The sequence below is a fragment of the Drosophila ananassae genome, chromosome 2L (genome assembly GCF_017639315.1).
Source record: "Drosophila ananassae strain 14024-0371.13 chromosome 2L, ASM1763931v2, whole genome shotgun sequence".
Lineage (NCBI taxonomy): Eukaryota > Metazoa > Arthropoda > Insecta > Diptera > Drosophilidae > Drosophila > Drosophila ananassae.
The window spans coordinates 15,593,492-15,612,768 of NC_057927.1; the positions used below are offsets into that span (position 1 = coordinate 15,593,492).

The following is a 19,277-nucleotide window of genomic DNA, read 5'->3' on the forward strand; positions in this document are numbered from 1 at the left end:
GCCCAGCCAGACTAAGACTCAACAGTCACCGATCCAAAAAAGGAAACATGTTTCTCGGCAAACAAACCAAACAAACCCAGTCTGGCACTTTTTGTGTGCGGCATCTTCCTGTCGCCTGCTGACAGACGTCACGCATGCGCAGGGGGTCGAGAAGAGGCAGAGGGGGAACGAAGGAGCCTGGACCTGGACCTGGACCACAGAGAACGTGTGCCCCGGCCTGGCAACAGCGCCAAACTTGTCCCGTCCAACCCGGACAGCCCGCGGCGGCAAGGAGGGAGGATGAAAGGCAACACGATTTCCTGATTCATTCATGAATTTCATGACTTTCGTTTTGTGTCCTTTTCCCATCCACTGGCCGGTCCATACCCAATCTCCCATCTCCCAGGTCTCCCAGGTCCAAGGCAATTCCAATTCCAAGTCCATCTTCTTGCGATTGAAAGTCGTGCTTGTTGCTAAGCGATCGTAAAATTTTATTACAGAGTTTTTCTTGAAGGATGCTTTTCAGTTTCTTCGGGGGCTCGTTTGTTGGCATTTTTATAGGTGTCTGTTTTCAGTCGAAGGGAGTTTTGGAGGCAGGGAATTCCTTGGAATGTGCCAGTCAATATTCTAGTATTCTTTATACTGTACTTTCCTTAGAAAGGTTAATATTCGTTCAATCATGGAAGACAATATTAATAGAATTCTTAAGGTAGAGGTTTAATCGATCGTTTCCACCAAAAGAAGTAGTACAGAAATATAGTTTATGACCCATTCCCTTAAGTCGAACTCTCAAATATAAGTTTCTTGTAAGGATTTCTATGAAAACAGCCTCACTTTTGAAACTAAACTCATTGGAGCAACACCATTCCGCATTCAAGGCTCCTCTTGACAATATTTGAGAACCGATCATCAGTTCACGCATTGGAGTTTCATGTTGACTCCACAGTTTCCAGTCATAAACCTTATACACTATATGATCCCTAGATTGTTCTAATCCCGTGGACAAAATGATTACTCAGCAGACACGGAACAGAAGCCAACTGGGAATAAAAGGGAAAGCTGGCAGACAGCATTCAATTAAATGTAAAATACATATTTCAATTAGCTTAGAGTCGAAGACCACTTGAGAGATGCAGATGCAGATCGTGTAGTGGCAGACCAGTCTTCAGGTCGGCCTGTTGCTAAGATTTATGAATATGCAAATAGAGCGATGTGGACTAATCTGACAGCCAGGCACAGATGATAAATTCCGCGTTATCAGGCCGACATCGCGACGCATTGCCAGGAACTTGGAGTTGTCTGCGACTTGGACTCGCGACTCATTAGTGGACATGTCAGCATCTCAGGGGGGAGAATCCCAGGAAGGGGGTCTGAAATGGAGCAAACTATCAAGGCACAGTGGTGTGTGCTTTAATCTCAGTCCATAAGATGGTAATAACTATAACAATTATACCCAATACTTGATCGTACTTAACTAACAAGGGTACAAAAGGAAAAACTTTGTTCTTTTTCTAGGAAAAAGTGTTATTTATTTGGTATGTGAACCTCTGGAACCACAGTGCCATGCCATCGAGTCTGCTAATGTGGAGCAAGCGCTGCGTAGGCTGAGCCCCTGCCAAGTCCAACTTTGCGCTTAATTATGCAATTAACAAGGCAAGGCAGCCGGGCGGCTAGGGATTGGGTCTGGGCCTGACATGTGACCAGTTGATGGCTTTGCCAAGTCAATTTAACGCTTAACTAACTATTTAAAAGCTAACTCATGCACGCCGTGGCGGACTCATGAACAACTTCCACCCACACATCCTCCTCCTCCTCCTCCCACGCATACCGGAGCGAGTGCAGCATCTTCGTTACTTGAGCTGCCTTCTGGCGGCATTTCCAGTTCGATTTATGCATATTTAATGGATCCCACAACGCCTACAACCTCTGCAGAACCCAAATGACGACCTGCAGAGAACATGCAGGGGGCGTAGGTTAAGGGGCTCAACCAGGTCGATTTTGCGGTAAGCCAATTTGCGTTTAGCTCACTCAACCCGCCAAACCCCAACATGTTGTGACAGTTTTGTAATGGACTTGAAATATTCAAGTTGTCCACAGGAGGCTTTCGGGGCGATTATGGAAGCGACAGGCGCGCCGGCAATCATCCAGAAGTAATCACAGAGTTAATTATTCAGATGCCTTCTCGCGGAATATTATGAAAAATTGTTCCTCAAAACGACACTGTTTCGGATAAAGACATTAATTCAAGGCGGAACCCAGTGCGAATGACTCTTGGGCACGTTCCGAATTCGGCCGAGAATGACAACTGACAGGCGACAGGCCCAGACTGGTCTAAAAGAAAGCCGCTAAACATTAACAAAACATATACAGATTGTCCGGGGGACCGGAGTGGGTTAGGAGCGTATCGTTAATGGAAATAAAAGTTCCAAATGTCGTGAGGGAGTCCGTTCTCCCCCTGTGACTGGGGCGGAATACATTTAAATCGTGTTCTCGAGTCGCCACAATAAAATTCAATGGCAACAAATTGTTCGCAAAACGACTGCCAATAAATCTTGTGGTTTGTGCGATTTTTTTCAGAAATATAGCAGGGAGAGTGACCCGTCAAGTGCCGAGATTCCCGTTCAGCTCAATTTATTGTCAATTTGGAAAAGGGTAACGCCCTGTAAGAGTCTTCCGATGAGGTTCCCCACCAGAAGTTGCAATTGAGTTGCTAACTTTTCAAATTAATATTTATTTTCATTAAATTATGACTGTGACTATGACTTCTTTATTTTTGGTTAGTCGAAAAACGTGTAATTAGCTGCAGCTGTTGGAAACAAGAATTTCAGCAGTTAACTCAATTACAGGCTAGAGACAGCCAATAACTAGTATTTGCCCATTTGGAAACTGCTGCTAAAGGTTAAAAGCTAGTAGGTTGTAAGAAAACTTCGGGTGTAGTTGCTGAAATTGCTCTATTGAGACACTCGCCATAAATAATTCGCAAGTGTGGCCCGGACCGAAACAAGCCAGGAAGTCGGCCCGGCCAACTCCTGCTGCTGTTGTTGTGGCATAAACAAATCAAATCCAATTGTGACCCACTTAGCTATTTTCCACTGCAATGCACACTGCCGGCAAAAAGTCAACCAGCGGCTGCAAAAAGTGTCCTCGACTTCACTCGACCCAAGTGCTTGCCTAGGAGGTTGGCTGTCGCAAAGAAATAAGGATGTCTGAACAGTTGCCTGACATTTGCATATAATTTGTTTTGCCAACAATTACTGGATGGGGCTGCTACTCGATGGGGGGCTGTACTCCTCCCTAATGGGTTTTTGCGCACTGACTATGTATTCTTGGAAATCGATTTCCACTTCGTATCTGGCTTTCCTCCTTATCGCCTCAAAATTTGAGTCAACTTTATCAGTTCATAGACCTGATGGCCGAAACTATGGCGCTTTCGTAATTTCGAATTTCTTGAAATTAAACAATCATATAAAAAAACCTCTTGACGAGGTAAAGTACCGGTGACGAACCTGCATGCGAAACCCAAAATATCTGATATCAATTTTAGTGACGATAATATGCTATATAGGTGTACAAAATTGCATATAAAAAATATTCTTGTTCGGCACGTGCAAGAAAAACAAAAAAAAAAAATCAGTCACGTGCCGAACAAGAATATTTTTTATATGCAATTTTGTACACCTATATAGCATATTATCGTCACTAAAATTGATATCAGATATTTTGGGTTTCGCATGCAGGTTCGTCACCGGTACTTTACCTCGTCAAGAGGTTTTTTTATATGATATCAGTTGTTTTTTTTGTATATATTGATCTTCAATTATTTAAAACAGAACGCATAATATATAGAATATATATATATATATGGAAGTAACCTCTGGACAGGCGATTCACACAGTTAGCAATACTTTAATTGTAAGGATAAACATCAAAACTCTTTTTTTTTTAACTCTTTAGATTTTGACATTCAAGAAGGTGGAATAATTAAAAACCTTTCCAAAGACGTAAAGAATTTTTCGATAGCTTCAGTGGCTCTGAAGTTATACGTATTTTTAATTTACAAAGGTTTTGGAATTTGGTTAGTTTAAAAATTTTAATTAAAAATTTGCCGAAAAATGTATTTAAAATCCAAAATTGTTTCATAGTTGTGGGAAACCAAATTATTTTAACAAATTAACAGAAAGGTTTGCCATTTCCGATCGTTCAGTTATATGGCAGGTATAGGATATAGTTGCCCGATTCTTATTAACATAGGATTAGATTGCCCAAAACGGAAACCGTACACAGTCCCATCATTCTAGCTTCAAAAACAACAAGGTTAAGAAAATTATCCTAATAAAAATTTTGCAAATCGGATAAAATTTCCCAAAATGCAATCTGTACTAAGTCCCATCCTTCTAACTTATAAAAAAAAAAAGTTATGGCATATCCGATCAATCATATAATAAACATGTATTATATCTCAAAAAAATGCGCAAAGATAAAAAATTAAAAAAAAACTGGAAATTACGTTTTTCCAGATTTTCTAGTTAAACCAATTGTTGAATATAACCATTTATTTTGGGTGTGCGATATAAAATAATAAATATTAGAAAAGTAATGGCGGAGTTGGTTTGCCTGGTTTTTTTTTTTGCTTTTAATTCATGATTTGGCCCAAAACGGTGGTGGCTGTAATTTAAGTAAAGCAGAGTTTTATTTATATGCATTATATGCTCAGTGGGGGCATATGCATATAAAGCTTTCTACTCATAAAATTTTGCATTCTTCTCATTAAGACATGAGACACTGAAACACAAAGCAGAATTACATCAAAATTTGCCATCAAGCAACGAAGTTCGAGATTAGCCGAGTGGAGAGCGTTGTGGTTTCTAACACGGGAGGGCCTGAGTTCTAATCCTAGTTGAGTCAATGTTTATATTTTGCTTTTTAAGCCCTTTTTTATTTGGATTTTATTTTTGAAATATTTGAAAATATCTTATGTACAAAATTTCATAAGGATGGGCCGACTATATCCTATAGCTGTCATAGAACGATCGGAATTGGCCCGAAGTTAGCTTTCCTTTCTTGTTTTTCTTTGGGACCTCAAGATTGGTACCTCAACCGACCCGATTGACATTTCTTTCAGAAGCTATTCAAGAAATTAGATTTTTACAGCTTTTTCAAAAAGTTGTAGAACAATAATTGCTCATTTCATATGAGTCATATGACATTAACAAAAATCTCCAATTTTATTCAGGATTGCCAAGATAAAAATATAGACAAACAGACCCACTGGCTTCATTTTGAAAGAACTGTAAAAATCGAATTTCTTGAATAACTTCTGAAAGAAATGTCAGACCGGGTCGGTTGAAGTACCAATCTTGTGAGTCTTCTCATTAAGACATAAGACACTGAAACACAAAGTAGAATTACATCAAAAGTTGCCATCAAGCAACAAAATTCGAGGTTGGCCGAGTGGAGAGCGTCGTGGTTCTTAATATGGAGGGCCTGGGTTCGAGTCCAACTTGAGTCAATGTTTACGTTTTACTTTTTAAGCCCTTTTTTATTTGGATTTTATTTTTAAATATATAAACTAAAATCTGAAAAGATATACTCCATATTTTTTAGGGTATTGACCAAATATATGCAGACTCCAAAAAGGAAAGTTGTCAATCAAATACACACACATGTATAAGTAAATGCAAGCTTCACAGGAGGCTGCACAAAATGGGTAGCTGCTTTAAAGGGTATATCTTGAGTTAACGGATTTTGCCAGATATGAGCGATATATCAAAAGTTGCGTCATCTCAAAATCTATCTCCACGTGCAATATAAAAAGGATCAATCGACCAAATTTTGAAAAATAATTTTTTTTCTTAAAAAAAAAGTTTATTTTCAGTGTATTTTTTTTTGTGTACTATATAGACGTTTGGTCCCAAAGAAAGTGAAATAGATATTTAAAAACCCCTTTCAACGGTGTAAAGCTTTTTTTAATATCTTTCTTAATTATAAAGTTATGAATTTTTTCATTAACAAAGTTTTTTTAATTTTTTGACGTAAGCTTAAGGTATTTCAAAAAGTTGTAGAACAATAGTTGCTCATGTGATAGTAACAAACATTTTCCAATTTTTTTCAGGATTTTTAAGATAAAAATAGTGCAAACAGACAAACCGACAAACCGACAACAGGCTTCATTTTGAAGAAGAAGAAAAAATCGAATTTTTCGAATAACTTCTGAAAGAAATGTCGGATCCGGTCGATTGAGATATCAATCGACGCGTATTTAGCTCTAGAATGCGAATATATAAAAATATTCTTTCTGCGGACTAAAATGTGTCCACCAGCCTCATTTTAGTGATAAAAAAATTTTTTACTTTCACCCTAATTTCTCCCAAACCAAATAACTTTTGGAATATGTTTCGACAAAAATTATCTAATTGAAACAATACCTTTCGATTGGTATATAATTCATTTAGATCGGTTGCCTACAGAAAATTTTTAATTCTTCGGCTATATATAGAGTTTCCTCGCGCACGCCTAGGCATGCAGGTCGTCACCTCGTGGACTTCCGTCCACAGTGATAAAGGTCTTCCCCCCCCCAGCGGCACTCTAATCATCCCCATTTTGGTCTTCAAGGTCTGGCCCCAAACCGACCAAAAATAGAAATTCAAGCAAAAATGCTAAACATTCTCTTGACATATCAGCGGAATGCTGTCTCTTGTCGTCACATCTGTAGTTATATATAGATGTATGTGGTATATAGAGGCCCCAAAGGCCTCCAGGCCACTGGCGAATTACGTTTCCGATGACACACAAACCGGCGCACAATTAAAATAATAGCAAATGCTGAAAAGAAGAGCAGACCGGCTCGCCTTGGACAGAATTCTCTGGCCAGGCCAGGCTATAAATCATATCCAACCACGGGGCGGCAGTGTGGGCGTGGCTGGCTCAGATTCGTTTTCAAAGAATTTTGGAGCTGCCACACGATCGCTTTTCAAGAATGTGAATCATTTGCAAAAGGCCTGGAAGGGATCGTCCGACAGGCAGGCAGCGAAGATGATGAAGACTCAGATCGGTCGGTGGCGGCTGACTCAGACGACTCTGTCCAAGTTCGGGTCGGATCAGTTTTCAGCGCCGGGCGTCAAACGGAAGCCGCATTAGTTGCACACTCACACTCTCCATGAAGGTGCTCCACCTCGGGTTTCGGATCGGGTTGTACGCCCTCCAGGGACTCGAGACATACCTGCCCGAGGCATTGGCCAGTGGACTTTGTTTTCAGCAGAGCTCCTCCGAGATCAGGTTCGACAAATTGAAATGAAATAAGCACATTTTGGATTTACAAAAATGTACTCACAAAATGCACAAGCATTTGCCAGAATTATGGCCAACATAAATAGTCGCTTCTGTAAGCTTTATTGCCTTTAAAATATCTTTTTTGGACACCCGCTAAAGTTCAAAGATCAAAAAATTGCTTTTGAATGCTTGCCAACTAAACAAATGCTAATTAATGTAACCTTGCGGTATGTCTGAGGCGCTTGGGTGCTAACTTTTTCATTATTACACAAAAATTATTACAAATTTCGTATATATTCTCGTTTTATTATCAAATTTTGCCATTCTGCCAGGAAAGTGTGGTTTCAACTGCAGCTGCACAAAAGTCTTTTTAGAATAAATGGAACGCCTATTAAGACATGCCCGTGTCAGAATACATTTTCGCAAATGTCTGAAATTTTGACAGACAGGAAAGCTAAATCAAATTTCAAGATTTATTTCTGCATCCCGTTAAATGTGTTTTAAAAATAGATGATTCTGAGATTGTAGATTTCCTGAAAGATGAACTTTCTTATTCTTATTGGTCTAAAAATAAAATTTCTCCTAGGTGTTTATAATCTTTAATTTGTCGGGACTTTCACATCGGCCGAAATAGCTCAGTTGGGAGAGCGTTAGACTGAAGATCTAAAGGTCCCCGGTTCAATCCCGGGTTTCGGCAATCCTTTTTTCTTTATTTTTATTTTTTACTTTTTTATGGAAAGTGTGAATGCAAGAAAAACATATAGTAGAGAGAAAAAACTTCATATACCTTAAATAAATTAGTTTAATTTATAATTTTATTTGAAGAACGAAACTTTGAAAGCAACCCTCTCAAGAGTTTCCGTGGTGTAGTGGTTATCACATCCGCCTAACACGCGGAAGGCCCCCGGTTCAATCCCGGGCGGAAACATTTGGGTTTCTTTTTTAATTAAACGTTTTTTTTATAGATAATACATTTTACACAAAACCATTTAAGTAAAAAAATATTCGAGTTTAGTGTCAGTTTTTAGGCCTTAAACTGTTTCAAAAATTGTTGGGCAAGAGCCCGTGTAAAATATATTTGAGACATACTAAGCATGCCCGTCCAATCCTCCTGGCCGCGCACCTACCTCAACTGGAAACGGGTGCTGATCCTCTCCCTGAAGTGCGTCTACTTCATGCTGGTGGTGAAGTTTAGCCAGAAATGCCTGGCGAAGACGGTGAAGAACCACTTGATCCAGCGGAAGATGAAGTCCGGAAACCTCCGGCTGGAGGATCTGAGGAGCGAAGCGGCACACCCCATGGTCACGTGACGATTTTTATGTATATTTCACACTTTGAAGATGCCAATATGGCACATGAATAAACGACAGTTGGGGTATGTCTATGGCTGTGGACTGTCTTAATACGTTTTTATTAGCCAAGAGATTCGCGACAGGCTGTCGTCCGGAGTAATTAGACTCCATTAGTTGGCTGGCAGACATCGTCGCGTTTCTCCCGAAGGCAGTACTTAAGAAATTTATGCAAAGTGCCTCATGTGCCATGTGCTGTGTGCTGTGTGCCAAGTTCCAACTGCTGAGTGCCGAGTGCCCAGTTCTCCAGATCCATCTCCAACTACAGCCATGCCCATATCTGTACCCGAGGCCATATGTTGGCGCTCATAATTTTTACGCCATTAGACAACTTTGTGCCTAAACTCATTAAAATGTACTTGAATCCCTCCGCCGAAACGAAATGGAGACGGCGTTGCAGATGTGGATGTGACTGAGACTGTGGCTGCGGCTGGATCTGGAGCTTTGATGGGTTCGCATTTGGCTAATTTGTCGAGCAGCGTCAAATGACAGAAACTGGCAACACCCCGACTCTCGATTCTCGACTCCCGACTCCCCAGTGCCCACTGTATCCGCCACGGACCGTGGGACATGTGGCGCGATTTGACAGTTTGAGGGGCAATAAGATAGATTGGCTACAGCGAAGATGTTGTGCGCTCGCTGGCCTGAAGTGCTTGGTGTTTGCTGGAACTGGATGGAGCTAATGGAAATGGCAATGTCGGAGCAGACATTACGCAATTTGAGACAACTCAAGCAAACACTCGAGTGCCCTCGCGCCCCACCACCAAGATGATTATGAGCCCGATGAAATTCCTGGCGGCTTGCTCTCTTGGCGGTTGGTGGCTAAAATAATGAAGACACTAGACAGGCACTGTGGAGCGATAGTGGAGGCTGGGGAGATACACATTCCGGGGGCTACAAAATTTCAATTTTTCCAGTTTCTCCATTAGACTAAGAAATAAAGCAAGCCCAAAATGCAATTGTAGATAAAGTTTTCAAAAATATATCTATTCCGATGACTGATTACCCGATTTTTTGGTCAACAACTCAGAGGTTCTAAAAATAATACTACCCCCTGGCAACTATGGGGGACAGAGTCCCCCAAGAAGTCCCCAATTATGGAGGGATTCTGAATCACAATGAAGGCCAAAGAGGCCATTCGATCGTGCGATATTTCTTGAGACCCCTTGTATCTATAAATTGATAACAAACTCAATTACGTATCACATAATTATCGACCACACTTTTGTGATTTAAATGCCATGGCTGGCTTCTGTCCGAGCCTCAGTAACGAACGAACCAACGAACGAGCCATTCTTGCCACAACCTTTCGACAAAAGACAACACAATGAGTGGAACAAAAATCACCTACGTTACTGAGGTCCCTCCGCCCCCACAGGAGGTCATCATTGTCCCCACTGCACCACCAGCAGAACCAGCGAAACCACCAAATCCTACTATAAAAGTCACCACAAGAACGAGTTACTTCAAACAACGAAACAGACAAATGTGTGTCCAAAATGCAGGTATTTTAGATATTTTTTTTACTGATTGGACAGATCCTATAAAGATTTATCTTTCCAGTTTTCTTTCTGCTCATCTATGGAGGAATGGACCTGGCCGACAGCTTGGGCTGGAACCAGTCCTATAGCCTCCTGGTAACGAACGAGTTCTCCTACAGCTGGTTCATAGGATTCATCATTGGAGCCTTGGGCTCATCCGTAACTATGATGTCCATCCCAAAGGTGGCTTACTACGTAAGTAACGGTTGAAAGACCCTTCTTCCAAGGAGATCCTAACCTTACATCCTCTTCTTTACAGGTTCTAGGAGGTGTAATGGAACTGATCGCCTCTATTATTGTTACCGCAGTACCCGATGATAGTGAGTGCGTCCTAGCCGCCCGGTACGTGGGCGGCGTGGGCATCGGCCTGATCACAGTGCCCTTCCTCGTCCATAACGCCGAGGTGTCCCTCATCAATAACCGTGGCGTCGGAGCCGGAATGGAGCAGGCTGGACTGACCATGGGAATTGCCTTCCAGGTGTGGTTCTCCTCGGAATGGGAGAGCCTGGGTTACTCGCCCAGTCTGATACACGGCGCGCTGGGCATAGCATTTAGCGTCATTGGCCTGCTCCTGTGCATCCTTGTGGTGGAGTCGCCAGTCTTCCACTTGCAGCATAACCACGAGGAGAAGGCGCGTCAGTGCCAGAGGCAACTGAATGCTGCCACCGCGACAAAGGACCTGGAGGAGGCCAAGATTTACCTGGCGGAGAGCAACAGCCGAAGCCTAATGGAAGACCTTATGGGATCTGTGCTGCCCTTCATCAAGATGCTCTTCTTCCGCTGCTTCGTGGCCTTCTCCATCTCGATGCCGCTGGTCAGGTCCTTTGTCATGAGCAGCCGAGTAGCCATCGGCTACTTCTACGCCTGGCCGATATACGTCTGGGGCGCCCTGCGAGTGATTGGCGTCCTTGTGGGCCTGGTGTGTTTGGACATGGCGGGTCGGAAGGCCGCGTCCCTGTTGGGACTTCTCTGTATGGCCGGACTGATCCTGGGCCTAGCCGGGATTTACGGAAACATCAGCAGCTGGTACTCCATGGCATCGGCCTCCAACATTGGACTGGCTTTCCAGGCGTTTGCCGGACTCTTTATCTGCTCCTCCTCGACCTACATGGGCGAAGCCTTCCCGCTGCGTCTGAAGCCGTTCCTGGTCGGCTTCATTGTGTGCATGGAGCAGGTGGTCCACGTAATCGTCCTTGCCTGCGTGAACACTTTGGACTTCACAGTGTACTTCCAGTACTTCCTGGCCGTGGGAATAATCATGGTAGTATTCCTGATATTCTTTGTGGTAACCATGCCGGAGACAAAGCGGGTTACTCTTCGAGAATCGGGAAAACGTTTCCAGCAACTACTCTATATACGGTTGATATAAGCCTGGTCCACTCACACCAGGGTTTAGGGAAGGATTTTTGGTGATTTCTACTTTAGATTAATAAAATGAGAATCATGTTTATTGTATTCTAGATTGTAGTATTTAAAGTTATATGTTTTATACAATTATAGTTACTTTAAAGATACATGAGAGTTTATAATGGAAAGGGATTTGTTTTGAAGTTAATAATTCGTAGACATGTAAAGTCTGCTAGACTAAGTCTTTTAAAAAAATATTTATATTTAAATAAAGCCTAGATTAAAGCAGCCAAATGCCTAAATTCTATAAACAAATTGGACAAGGATAAAAGTGAAAATATATACATATTTTTATCGGCACCTATTGAGGCTTTCTTTTATTATCAATAGGACCGAAAAGGGCTTACAGTTAATACCTCAATAGGTTTAAATAAGTTACAACTTTGTTGATTTCCGAGGAAATTGCAGTTTGCACTTGGCATTCGAATAGAGAACCTGGATTGCCCCCTTGGGAATGAAAATATGACTGTTATTTATGAAACTGCCGACCACGGAAGCCTTCAAACACCTCCTGTAATCTTTAAGGAAACGCCGGAAGGACCTCAATTAGCAGTTGAAGTAGTGTCTATAAGGATCAGCGATGTAGGATCCTGGCGAAAAATGAGCAGGCAACTGAGTGCGGCTGCTGCAGGTGAGGATGTCCAGGATGTCTTGAAATATTTAACTTAATATCCCTCCTGTTGCAGTATTCTTTCTTTTCGTCTACGCGGGCATGGACTTGGCCCACAGTTCCGGATGGAATCAGACCTTGAACGTCAGTGCCTCCCAGCAGTTCGAGTGCAGTTGGTTCATCGGAGTGCTAGCAGGAGCTGCAATATCCTCCATGGCCATGTCCTTTATACCCAAGCTGCCGTTCTACGTAGGTTATGAATGAGATCCTTGAACAGAAACCATTTCATGATAGTCCTTCAGGTTCTCGGAGCTTTAATGCAACTGGCTGGAGCCATTATGTACGCCACAGCTCCCTACAATTACTCGGTTCTTCTGGCAGCTCGATATGTGGCTGGGATTGGAGTTGGCCTGATCACAGTGCCCTTTATCATTCACAGCGCCGAGGTGGCGTCGGACAACTATCGCGGGATCAGCGGCTCAATGGAGCAGTGCGGACTGGCCCTGGGAATCGCCATTCAGGTGATCGTCGACTCGCAGTATGTGGACGACAGAGACGCATCCGTCAATCAAATTCACGGGATTCTGGGAATCGTACTCTGCCTCCTGGGATTGGTCCTGACGAGTCTCTCCATTGAGTCACCCATCTTCCACATAAGACGCAACCAGGAAGAGACGGCCCGCCGATGTCAGGAGAAGATCCTCGGAAACTTTATCTACAACGTTGATGTGGCTTTCGAAGAGGCCAAGGGCTATGTCCAAGACAGTAAGCAGCTGACCTTTTGCCAGGAGCTTCTCAGATGCCACTGGTGAAGGTCCTGATATATCGCGGCTTTGTGGCCTTCTCATTCTCCCTGCCGCTTACCACCTCACTGATCTCGAGCTCCCTGCTAACAGAGGGCTACATCGGCTCCTGGCCGGTGACTGTGTGGGGTCTGGTGCGCCTGCTGGGCACCCTTGTGGCCCAGGCATTCCTCGAGAGGCTGGGCCGGAAGCTCTTCTCCCTCGTGGCGCTCTTCTGCATGGGCAGCCTGATCCTGAGCATGGCCTTCATGTACGAGGATAGCAACAACGTGCGGAGCTACTACGACATGCTGCAGATTCGGAGCCTGGGAGTGGCGATCCAGGCCTTCGCCGGCCTCTTCGTCTGCAGCTCGCCGGTCTATCTCGGCGAGGCCTTCCCGCTGCGGGTGAAGCCCCTCCTCGTGGGCTATGTGGTCGGCTTCGAGCAGACAGTCCACATTATAAACATTATTGGATACAGGCGGGCATCCTCGGCTTTCTTCTACCACTACTATCTGTCTGTGGGGATCATCCTGCTGCTGGGAGTGATTCTCTTCGTCGTCGTAATGCCGGAGACGAAAAGACTGACCCTTCGAGAGGCCGGCAGGAGGATCCAACGGTGGCACAACTTGAGATGCTTTTAGTTTATTTCCCCAACGAATAAAAACATTCTACAAGGCCAAAATTTGTCAGAGGCAGATAGCGTTTATCTTATCCCCACATATTTTATCTCTGACATTTGTTAATCGAATCAATTACTGGACTGTGATAACACATTTCCAATTAATTTTAATGTGCTGCTCTCTTGCATGCTTAGCCTCCATTTTTCGGGGTATACCCCTCCTAGGCGATGTCTCACCCATGAACTTTGTCCACCGACTGGCCGCGATCCATTTAACTATTCGACTAGGATCCGACATAATGGTGAGTAACCTCGAAACCAGGGCCCTTGAATGCACCAATGACTTTATCAGGACTTATCGAGGCTTTCGCTCAATGAATCACGGCATTTGGCAGGCCTACCGTAAAAGAGAGAACACGAGTATCTATCTACCAGCTGATAAAATATATCAATTATCTGGCTGCTAGATATTTTAGGCTGATATCTACTACTTACGCGGCAAAAATTAATAAAAAGAAGCCCAGTCCGTAACTAGCAGCCAAATCGAACGAACCAAACGTGCTCCTTGGAGGTGGAAATAAAAGCTTAACTTTCGAGGTTACGTAAGTTGGGAATATGACGACTACATATGTCACCGCGGGTCCATATCCCGCCCAGCAAACCACCTATATTACCACGGGTCCACCGCAAGGCCAGACCACGTACATCAACACGGGGATACCGCCACCACCGCCGCCCGTGGTTGTGGTCACCGCTTCCAACACAGGACGCTGGGCGACCAGCGGGCAGGCTTTTTCCGGAACAGCTGGTGAGTTCTACAGTTTAAATAGGCCATTGTTTTTAATAGGAACAGGGGTCTAAAATAGTGTTTTGATGATAAGACTTGTCATACAAGGTTTTGGCAGGTTTGTCTAATTCCTACATTCCGCGGGCAGATAATTGTTCACGTTTCTAGAGCTTGGCATTCGGAATAAAAGTTGCAAAACAAAATCATTTTTTAATCTATACCTTTACCTAAAGAATTTCCTTTATTTTGTATTTCAAGTTATGGCTAGAAGTATAGAAGTAAAAGTAAAAAACTAAAACAATTCTTTCGACTCTACAGCCACTCTACTCTTTGTTTATGGAGGCATGGACTTGGCCCAGGGACTGGGATGGAGTCTGAACGAATCCGTTTTCAATAGCACTATGGAGTTCCAGTACAGCTGGTTCTTCGGAGTCATTATTGGCGCCTTTGTATCTGCCCTGACGGTCTCCTTCCTGCCCAAAATGATCTTCTATGTAAGAAGCATCAGCCCCAGAGTCATTATGGCATCTTAACTCTCTTATCTCCAACAGGGTCTTGGCGGAGTTATGAACCTCATCGATGCCATCATCTTTGTGAGTGCTCCCTACCAGTACGAGTCCATCCTGGCCGCCCGGTACGTCGGTGGTGTGGGAATAGGCCTAATAACAGTGCCCTTCCTCATCCATGCCGCCGAGGTGGCTTCGAGTAGCAACCGAGGCTCCTGCTGCGCCATGGAGCAGTACGGTCTGGCGCTGGGAATCGCCATCCAGGTGATCTACGATGCGGAGTGGAACACCAGCCTGGACATGACCATCAACCGGGTGCACGGTATCTTCGGAATCGTCTTCTCGGCCTGTGCCCTCGGCAGCGTGGCTGTTAACTCGGAGTCGCCGATCTTCTACATTCGCCAGAACCAGGAGAACAAGGCACGGGACAGCATCAAGCGGCTGATGGGCGCCTACTGGACGAGGGAGGCCGGCGACCAGGCCTACGAGGAGGCCAAGTTGTACGTGGTGGAGGGCAGCAGCCAGGGCTACGGGGAACAGTTGGGCGAGTCCATTATGCCCTTCCTTAAACTGCTTCTCTTCCGCTGCTTCGTGGCCTTCTCGTTCTCGATGCCACTCTCCCAGTCCGAGCAGTACAGCACCACCTTCGTGTACTTCACAGTGGACGCCTGGCCACCGATTATCTTCGGCATCCTGCGCTTGATTGGCGCCCTCATCACCATCGGCGTCCTGGACACGGTGGGCCGGAAGTTTGTCTCCCTGCTGGGCCTGCTCTGCATGGCCGGACTGATGCTGGGCATGGCCGGGGTCTACGGGGACTACTCGCACGTCTACGACTACTACTACATGTGGCAAATCTGCCGGCTGGGCATGGCCTTCCAGTTCTTCGCCGGCCTCTTCGTCTGCAGCTCCTCGGCCTACCTGGGCGAGGCCTTCCCGATGCGCGTAAAGCCCTTCCTGATCGGCCTGATCGTGTGCTTCGAACAGGTGATCCACATCATTGTGATCGTAACATTCTCCTCCAGTGCGGCCTACTATTACAGGTACTACGTGGCCGTGGGCATTATCCTGGCGGTGGGCGTGGTGGTTGTTGCAGCCATAATGCCGGAGACCCGGGGCATGACCCTGCGGCAGGCTGGTGCCCGCTTCCGAAGGGTGCACGACGTCATGGCCTACTAACCGTTCTCTGTCCGTCTTTAATGTTCGCTGGTGGTGTAATAAAGTGTGGCTTCGAACCTATAGAGTGTGTTTTGGGGAATACTAGTGGAACTACTGGGCACTGGAACCAGACATTACTCATCCCACTGGCTGACCTCAGGATTATCCAAAAATACAGTCTTGTTTACGCATTTATGTCTTCTCAAATATATAATGGGGTTTATTTCCCCCACTGGAGACTATTTTTATAGACTCTAGGCGGCGGCGTAGTTTATTTTGAACTTTATTATGAGCTAATTTATGTCTCCGGCAGCTTTAGAGACCCGGGATTTCAGGGGACGATTGGGATTTGTGCCGCGGAGTCTGCTCCATTTCTGACACTTTGATGGCGCTTCTGTGGTCTCTCATCGGATGCCGAACATGTTTGTCTGAAGCTTCTGCCGACAGTTTATGCGTTTTTAATGCACTTTTATGGATCAAATCATTTCCATGCCCAATTAAACATTTTGTCCGACAGCAACAGCTGCCATCTCCGAAAGAAACAAATTTTAAATGGCAGTAATGCGTGTAAGTGTGTATGGTACTTGTGAAAAGTGTCATTTAACTGCTAATGCAAGCCAGTTGTAAACGATTTCAAGGCATCTGATACCTCAGGAACCACAGTAATCTAATTGCTTCCCACAGACCCACTGAAAAGCGGCAACCGAGCACTCCCTAGAAGTGAAAGCCCGGCAGGGGCACTTACCGGGGCGACACAACAAAGGCCTATTGAGGCAACCATATAGCGAATTATATGAATTACGATTGAAATTATCTGTGCGGAGGGGGCCGGGCGGTGGATACATTACATCGCGCAAAAATGCGCATAAAAATTGCATTAAAATGCCATCCAAGACTCGGGCCTAATGAAGGAATGGCAATAAAGGACAATTGACATCGGCAGGCATGGCGTTTGCTGGGAGCTCGATGATGTTTGCCAGCCAATGCCCTTAAATAGACGAGATGCTGGCCAAAATGGCAATCTTTCGAGTGGCTTACTCGCCTAGGAGCTGGAGGAGTTGGAGGTTTCCCAGGCACCCAAGTGAATTAAATGCAGACGCGTGATTTTGCACATTAATTAGGCGCCCATTTCACCCTCGGGGGCAGCAGGATGGGGATTGGGGGTGAGTCCATAAGGCATTGCATTCAATGGCCTCAAGAGCCTCGAGAGCCAATGGTAGAGAATGCCTGAAAGCAGCTGCAACCACTAGAAGAACTCGGCTAAGAACGAAAGGTATTTTATGGCTTACAGCTCGGGCTAATTGCCGGAAGAAAATTCCTAAAATTTCACCCAGGCAGAGCTATATATTTGGAGTATTGTTAACTCACCTTATAGTTCAAAGTTCAAGCGCTGTTAGGGTCCTTGGGATCTCTATCTGATGAACCTGAAAAATAAAACGTGCAAATGTTACGCATTGTATATTTGGAGGAAATCTTAATCAAACAGGACGGAAGCCCTGTCATTAATTCATCTCAATTAAATGGAGAGCCTGCCCAACTCAGCCTAGTGACATTTCTCCAGAAGCCATCCGGAAAGGACCGTCGTGAACTGACACATTTTGCACCTGTCTTGCAGGGAAATGAGCACTGAATGATTGATAGTTGGACGCGGGGATTGAAAGGCAGTGGAGTGGAGAGGCGTCCGTGACCTGGACTTGGCTTTCCTTGGCAAGGTACACTTCCATCTGTCAGCTGTCAGTTTTGAATGTTGGCAGGCGCTGAACTTGGCATTTTAATTGAGTGCATAGAGCTCTCAAGAAAATGATTGCAGCGCGAATGTGAATGCGAATTAATGGGATTTGTTGGAGGAGAAGGAGGCTCTGCAGAAAGAGTATCCCCACTTCGTTCTGCCATTCAGAGGCTATCATGCTTTTATTGAACAAACAGCTGCCGCTTAACTTTAGTCGAGCTTTGGCTTTCAGGTTTTTTTACGACTCGACTGCAACACTGCGTTTGCACAATGTTGGCCCAGTTAGTACTTCTGCTGGGGTGTTATCACCACTATCTTTTTTTGGGAAAGTGTTGGCTTGACATGCAAACACCCAAACAATGCAAATTAAAGCCCTGGCAACCTTGAAGACATGTAAACAGAATCGAATTGAAACCCAGTCGAAAAGAAACTTCATCGCCCACTGCGTGAGTGCCTCCTCCTCTGGCTCCGGCTTATTTGCCCTGCTATTTGTGCCTCTCGTGTCTATTTACATACAAGGCAGACAAACAAACTGAAAGGGAAAAACATAAACGGTTTTGATTGCAGGTAAATAAACCGGACAGTCTGCTCCTCGTTATTGATTGCTGTCCATTTATCATGCCGCCCCGGAGTTTATCAACGGAGAGCTCTCTTGATAAGCCCCTCGCTCCCTAAACACTCCGGAGTCATTGATCTTGACAGTAGGGAAACAGCTAGTAGTAGTAGTGAGTGGAGAAGCCTCCCCATCGATGATTTCATGCCACCAACTGAACAACGAGCAGGAAGATAAACAATTCGAATGGCAATAATGTTTTTTTGGCCACGCTCCATTGGCTCGAATGGGAGGAGGAGCAGGAGAGTCTAGAATCCGGAAAAGTTACGCCCCAATTACGACCAATCCGTCGATAGAATGTGGGAAAAAATTCCAGCACCGACACCAGTTATCTTTAATACGTGCTTTTCGAGTCAACGAGCAATTAGAAAGATTAGCTTTCATTCAATTACATTCGCCTCTGTGCTGGGCAGTTCATAAATCTGCCACAAATCGAATAAAAAATCAAACGCATGGCAGAAATAGCTCGAACCGAGCAACAATCAATGCCATAAACGCCTCCGGGCAGAGTTCGGGCTTGATTGAATTGGAAACGGAGCATGCAAATCAGAAATAGCTAGTTTATTATTGCCATTTGCCAGTTTATTTTAATGGCTGGAATTGCATTCGTAAAAAGGTTATTAATTGATTGCCCTGGCAAGGTATTTGGTCGAACAATTGAACATTTGATGGAGTGTTCTGGGCTGGGGAATTATTTATGGATATTGGCGGAGGCAGCAAGTAATATATGGGAGTTCAGAGTGATTTACTTTGGTTCTGCTGGGGTTCCCCTTTGTCTTGCCCCCGCCAGGTGTCATTAGTGACACTCTCAGAGTACAAAAGGGCCTACCACATGTGCTGGCCAGGAAGAAAGGCCAGATTTCTTACCTGTTTCTCTGCCACTGACTTTGACAAATTGAAGGCCACAGTTACTTAGCATTTACAG

The 19,277-nt window shown here is 44.5% G+C and overlaps 5 protein-coding genes and 2 non-coding genes across 8 annotated transcripts in view; 6 read left to right on the forward strand and 1 right to left on the reverse strand.

Moving 5' to 3' along the window:
* The window catches only part of LOC6499322 (extracellular sulfatase SULF-1 homolog), a 29,813-nt gene that overhangs the window by 5,949 nt on the left and 4,587 nt on the right, over positions 1 to 19,277 (reverse strand). For both annotated transcript variants that reach the window (XM_001954835.4, XM_032450414.2), the window contains exon 2: positions 17,379 to 17,434. The gene's annotated coding sequence lies outside the window, so the exon portion shown is untranslated. The remainder of the gene's footprint in view (positions 1 to 17,378; positions 17,435 to 19,277) is intronic.
* On the forward strand, positions 7,873 to 7,945 carry Trnaf-gaa. The gene has a single exon. It is a non-coding gene; the product is annotated as a tRNA-Phe (tRNA).
* On the forward strand, positions 8,104 to 8,176 carry Trnav-aac. Its single transcript has one exon. It is a non-coding gene; the product is annotated as a tRNA-Val (tRNA).
* LOC6501261 lies at positions 8,191 to 8,630 on the forward strand. Its single transcript, XM_001954836.4, has one exon. The coding sequence runs from the start codon at positions 8,343 to 8,345 to the stop codon at positions 8,556 to 8,558; it is 216 nt and encodes a 71-aa protein (XP_001954872.1). The 5' UTR covers positions 8,191 to 8,342; the 3' UTR covers positions 8,559 to 8,630.
* LOC6501262 lies at positions 9,856 to 11,652 on the forward strand. The gene is made up of 3 exons (XM_001954837.3): positions 9,856 to 10,102; positions 10,161 to 10,333; positions 10,398 to 11,652. The coding sequence occupies exons 1-3, from the start codon at positions 9,925 to 9,927 to the stop codon at positions 11,505 to 11,507; spliced, it is 1,461 nt and encodes a 486-aa protein (XP_001954873.1). The 5' UTR covers positions 9,856 to 9,924; the 3' UTR covers positions 11,508 to 11,652.
* On the forward strand, positions 11,962 to 13,665 carry LOC6501263 (probable glucose transporter rco-3). The gene is given in 4 exon segments (XM_001954838.4): positions 11,962 to 12,176; positions 12,232 to 12,404; positions 12,458 to 12,944; positions 12,947 to 13,665. Coding segments are annotated over 4 exon segments (1,464 nt in total). The 5' UTR covers positions 11,962 to 12,007; the 3' UTR covers positions 13,582 to 13,665.
* Positions 14,049 to 16,091, forward strand: LOC6501264 (D-xylose-proton symporter-like 2). Its single transcript, XM_001954839.4, has 3 exons — positions 14,049 to 14,367; positions 14,665 to 14,840; positions 14,898 to 16,091. The coding sequence occupies exons 1-3, from the start codon at positions 14,175 to 14,177 to the stop codon at positions 16,029 to 16,031; spliced, it is 1,503 nt and encodes a 500-aa protein (XP_001954875.1). The 5' UTR covers positions 14,049 to 14,174; the 3' UTR covers positions 16,032 to 16,091.

Bases quoted from the DNA above. Each gene is read 5' to 3' on its own strand.
- LOC6501261 (XM_001954836.4), top strand. From the start codon at position 8,343: ATGCCCGTCCAATCCTCCTGGCCGCGCACCTACCTCAACTGGAAACGG.
- LOC6501264 (XM_001954839.4), top strand. From the start codon at position 14,175: ATGACGACTACATATGTCACCGCGGGTCCATATCCCGCCCAGCAAACC. The intron at 14,368-14,664 runs GTGAGTTCTACA...TCGACTCTACAG, and splicing joins GGCTTTTTCCGGAACAGCTG to CCACTCTACTCTTTGTTTAT. The intron at 14,841-14,897 runs GTAAGAAGCATC...TATCTCCAACAG, and splicing joins TGCCCAAAATGATCTTCTAT to GGTCTTGGCGGAGTTATGAA.
- LOC6501262 (XM_001954837.3), top strand. From the start codon at position 9,925: ATGAGTGGAACAAAAATCACCTACGTTACTGAGGTCCCTCCGCCCCCA. The intron at 10,103-10,160 runs GTATTTTAGATA...TTATCTTTCCAG, and splicing joins AATGTGTGTCCAAAATGCAG to TTTTCTTTCTGCTCATCTAT. The intron at 10,334-10,397 runs GTAAGTAACGGT...TCTTCTTTACAG, and splicing joins TCCCAAAGGTGGCTTACTAC to GTTCTAGGAGGTGTAATGGA.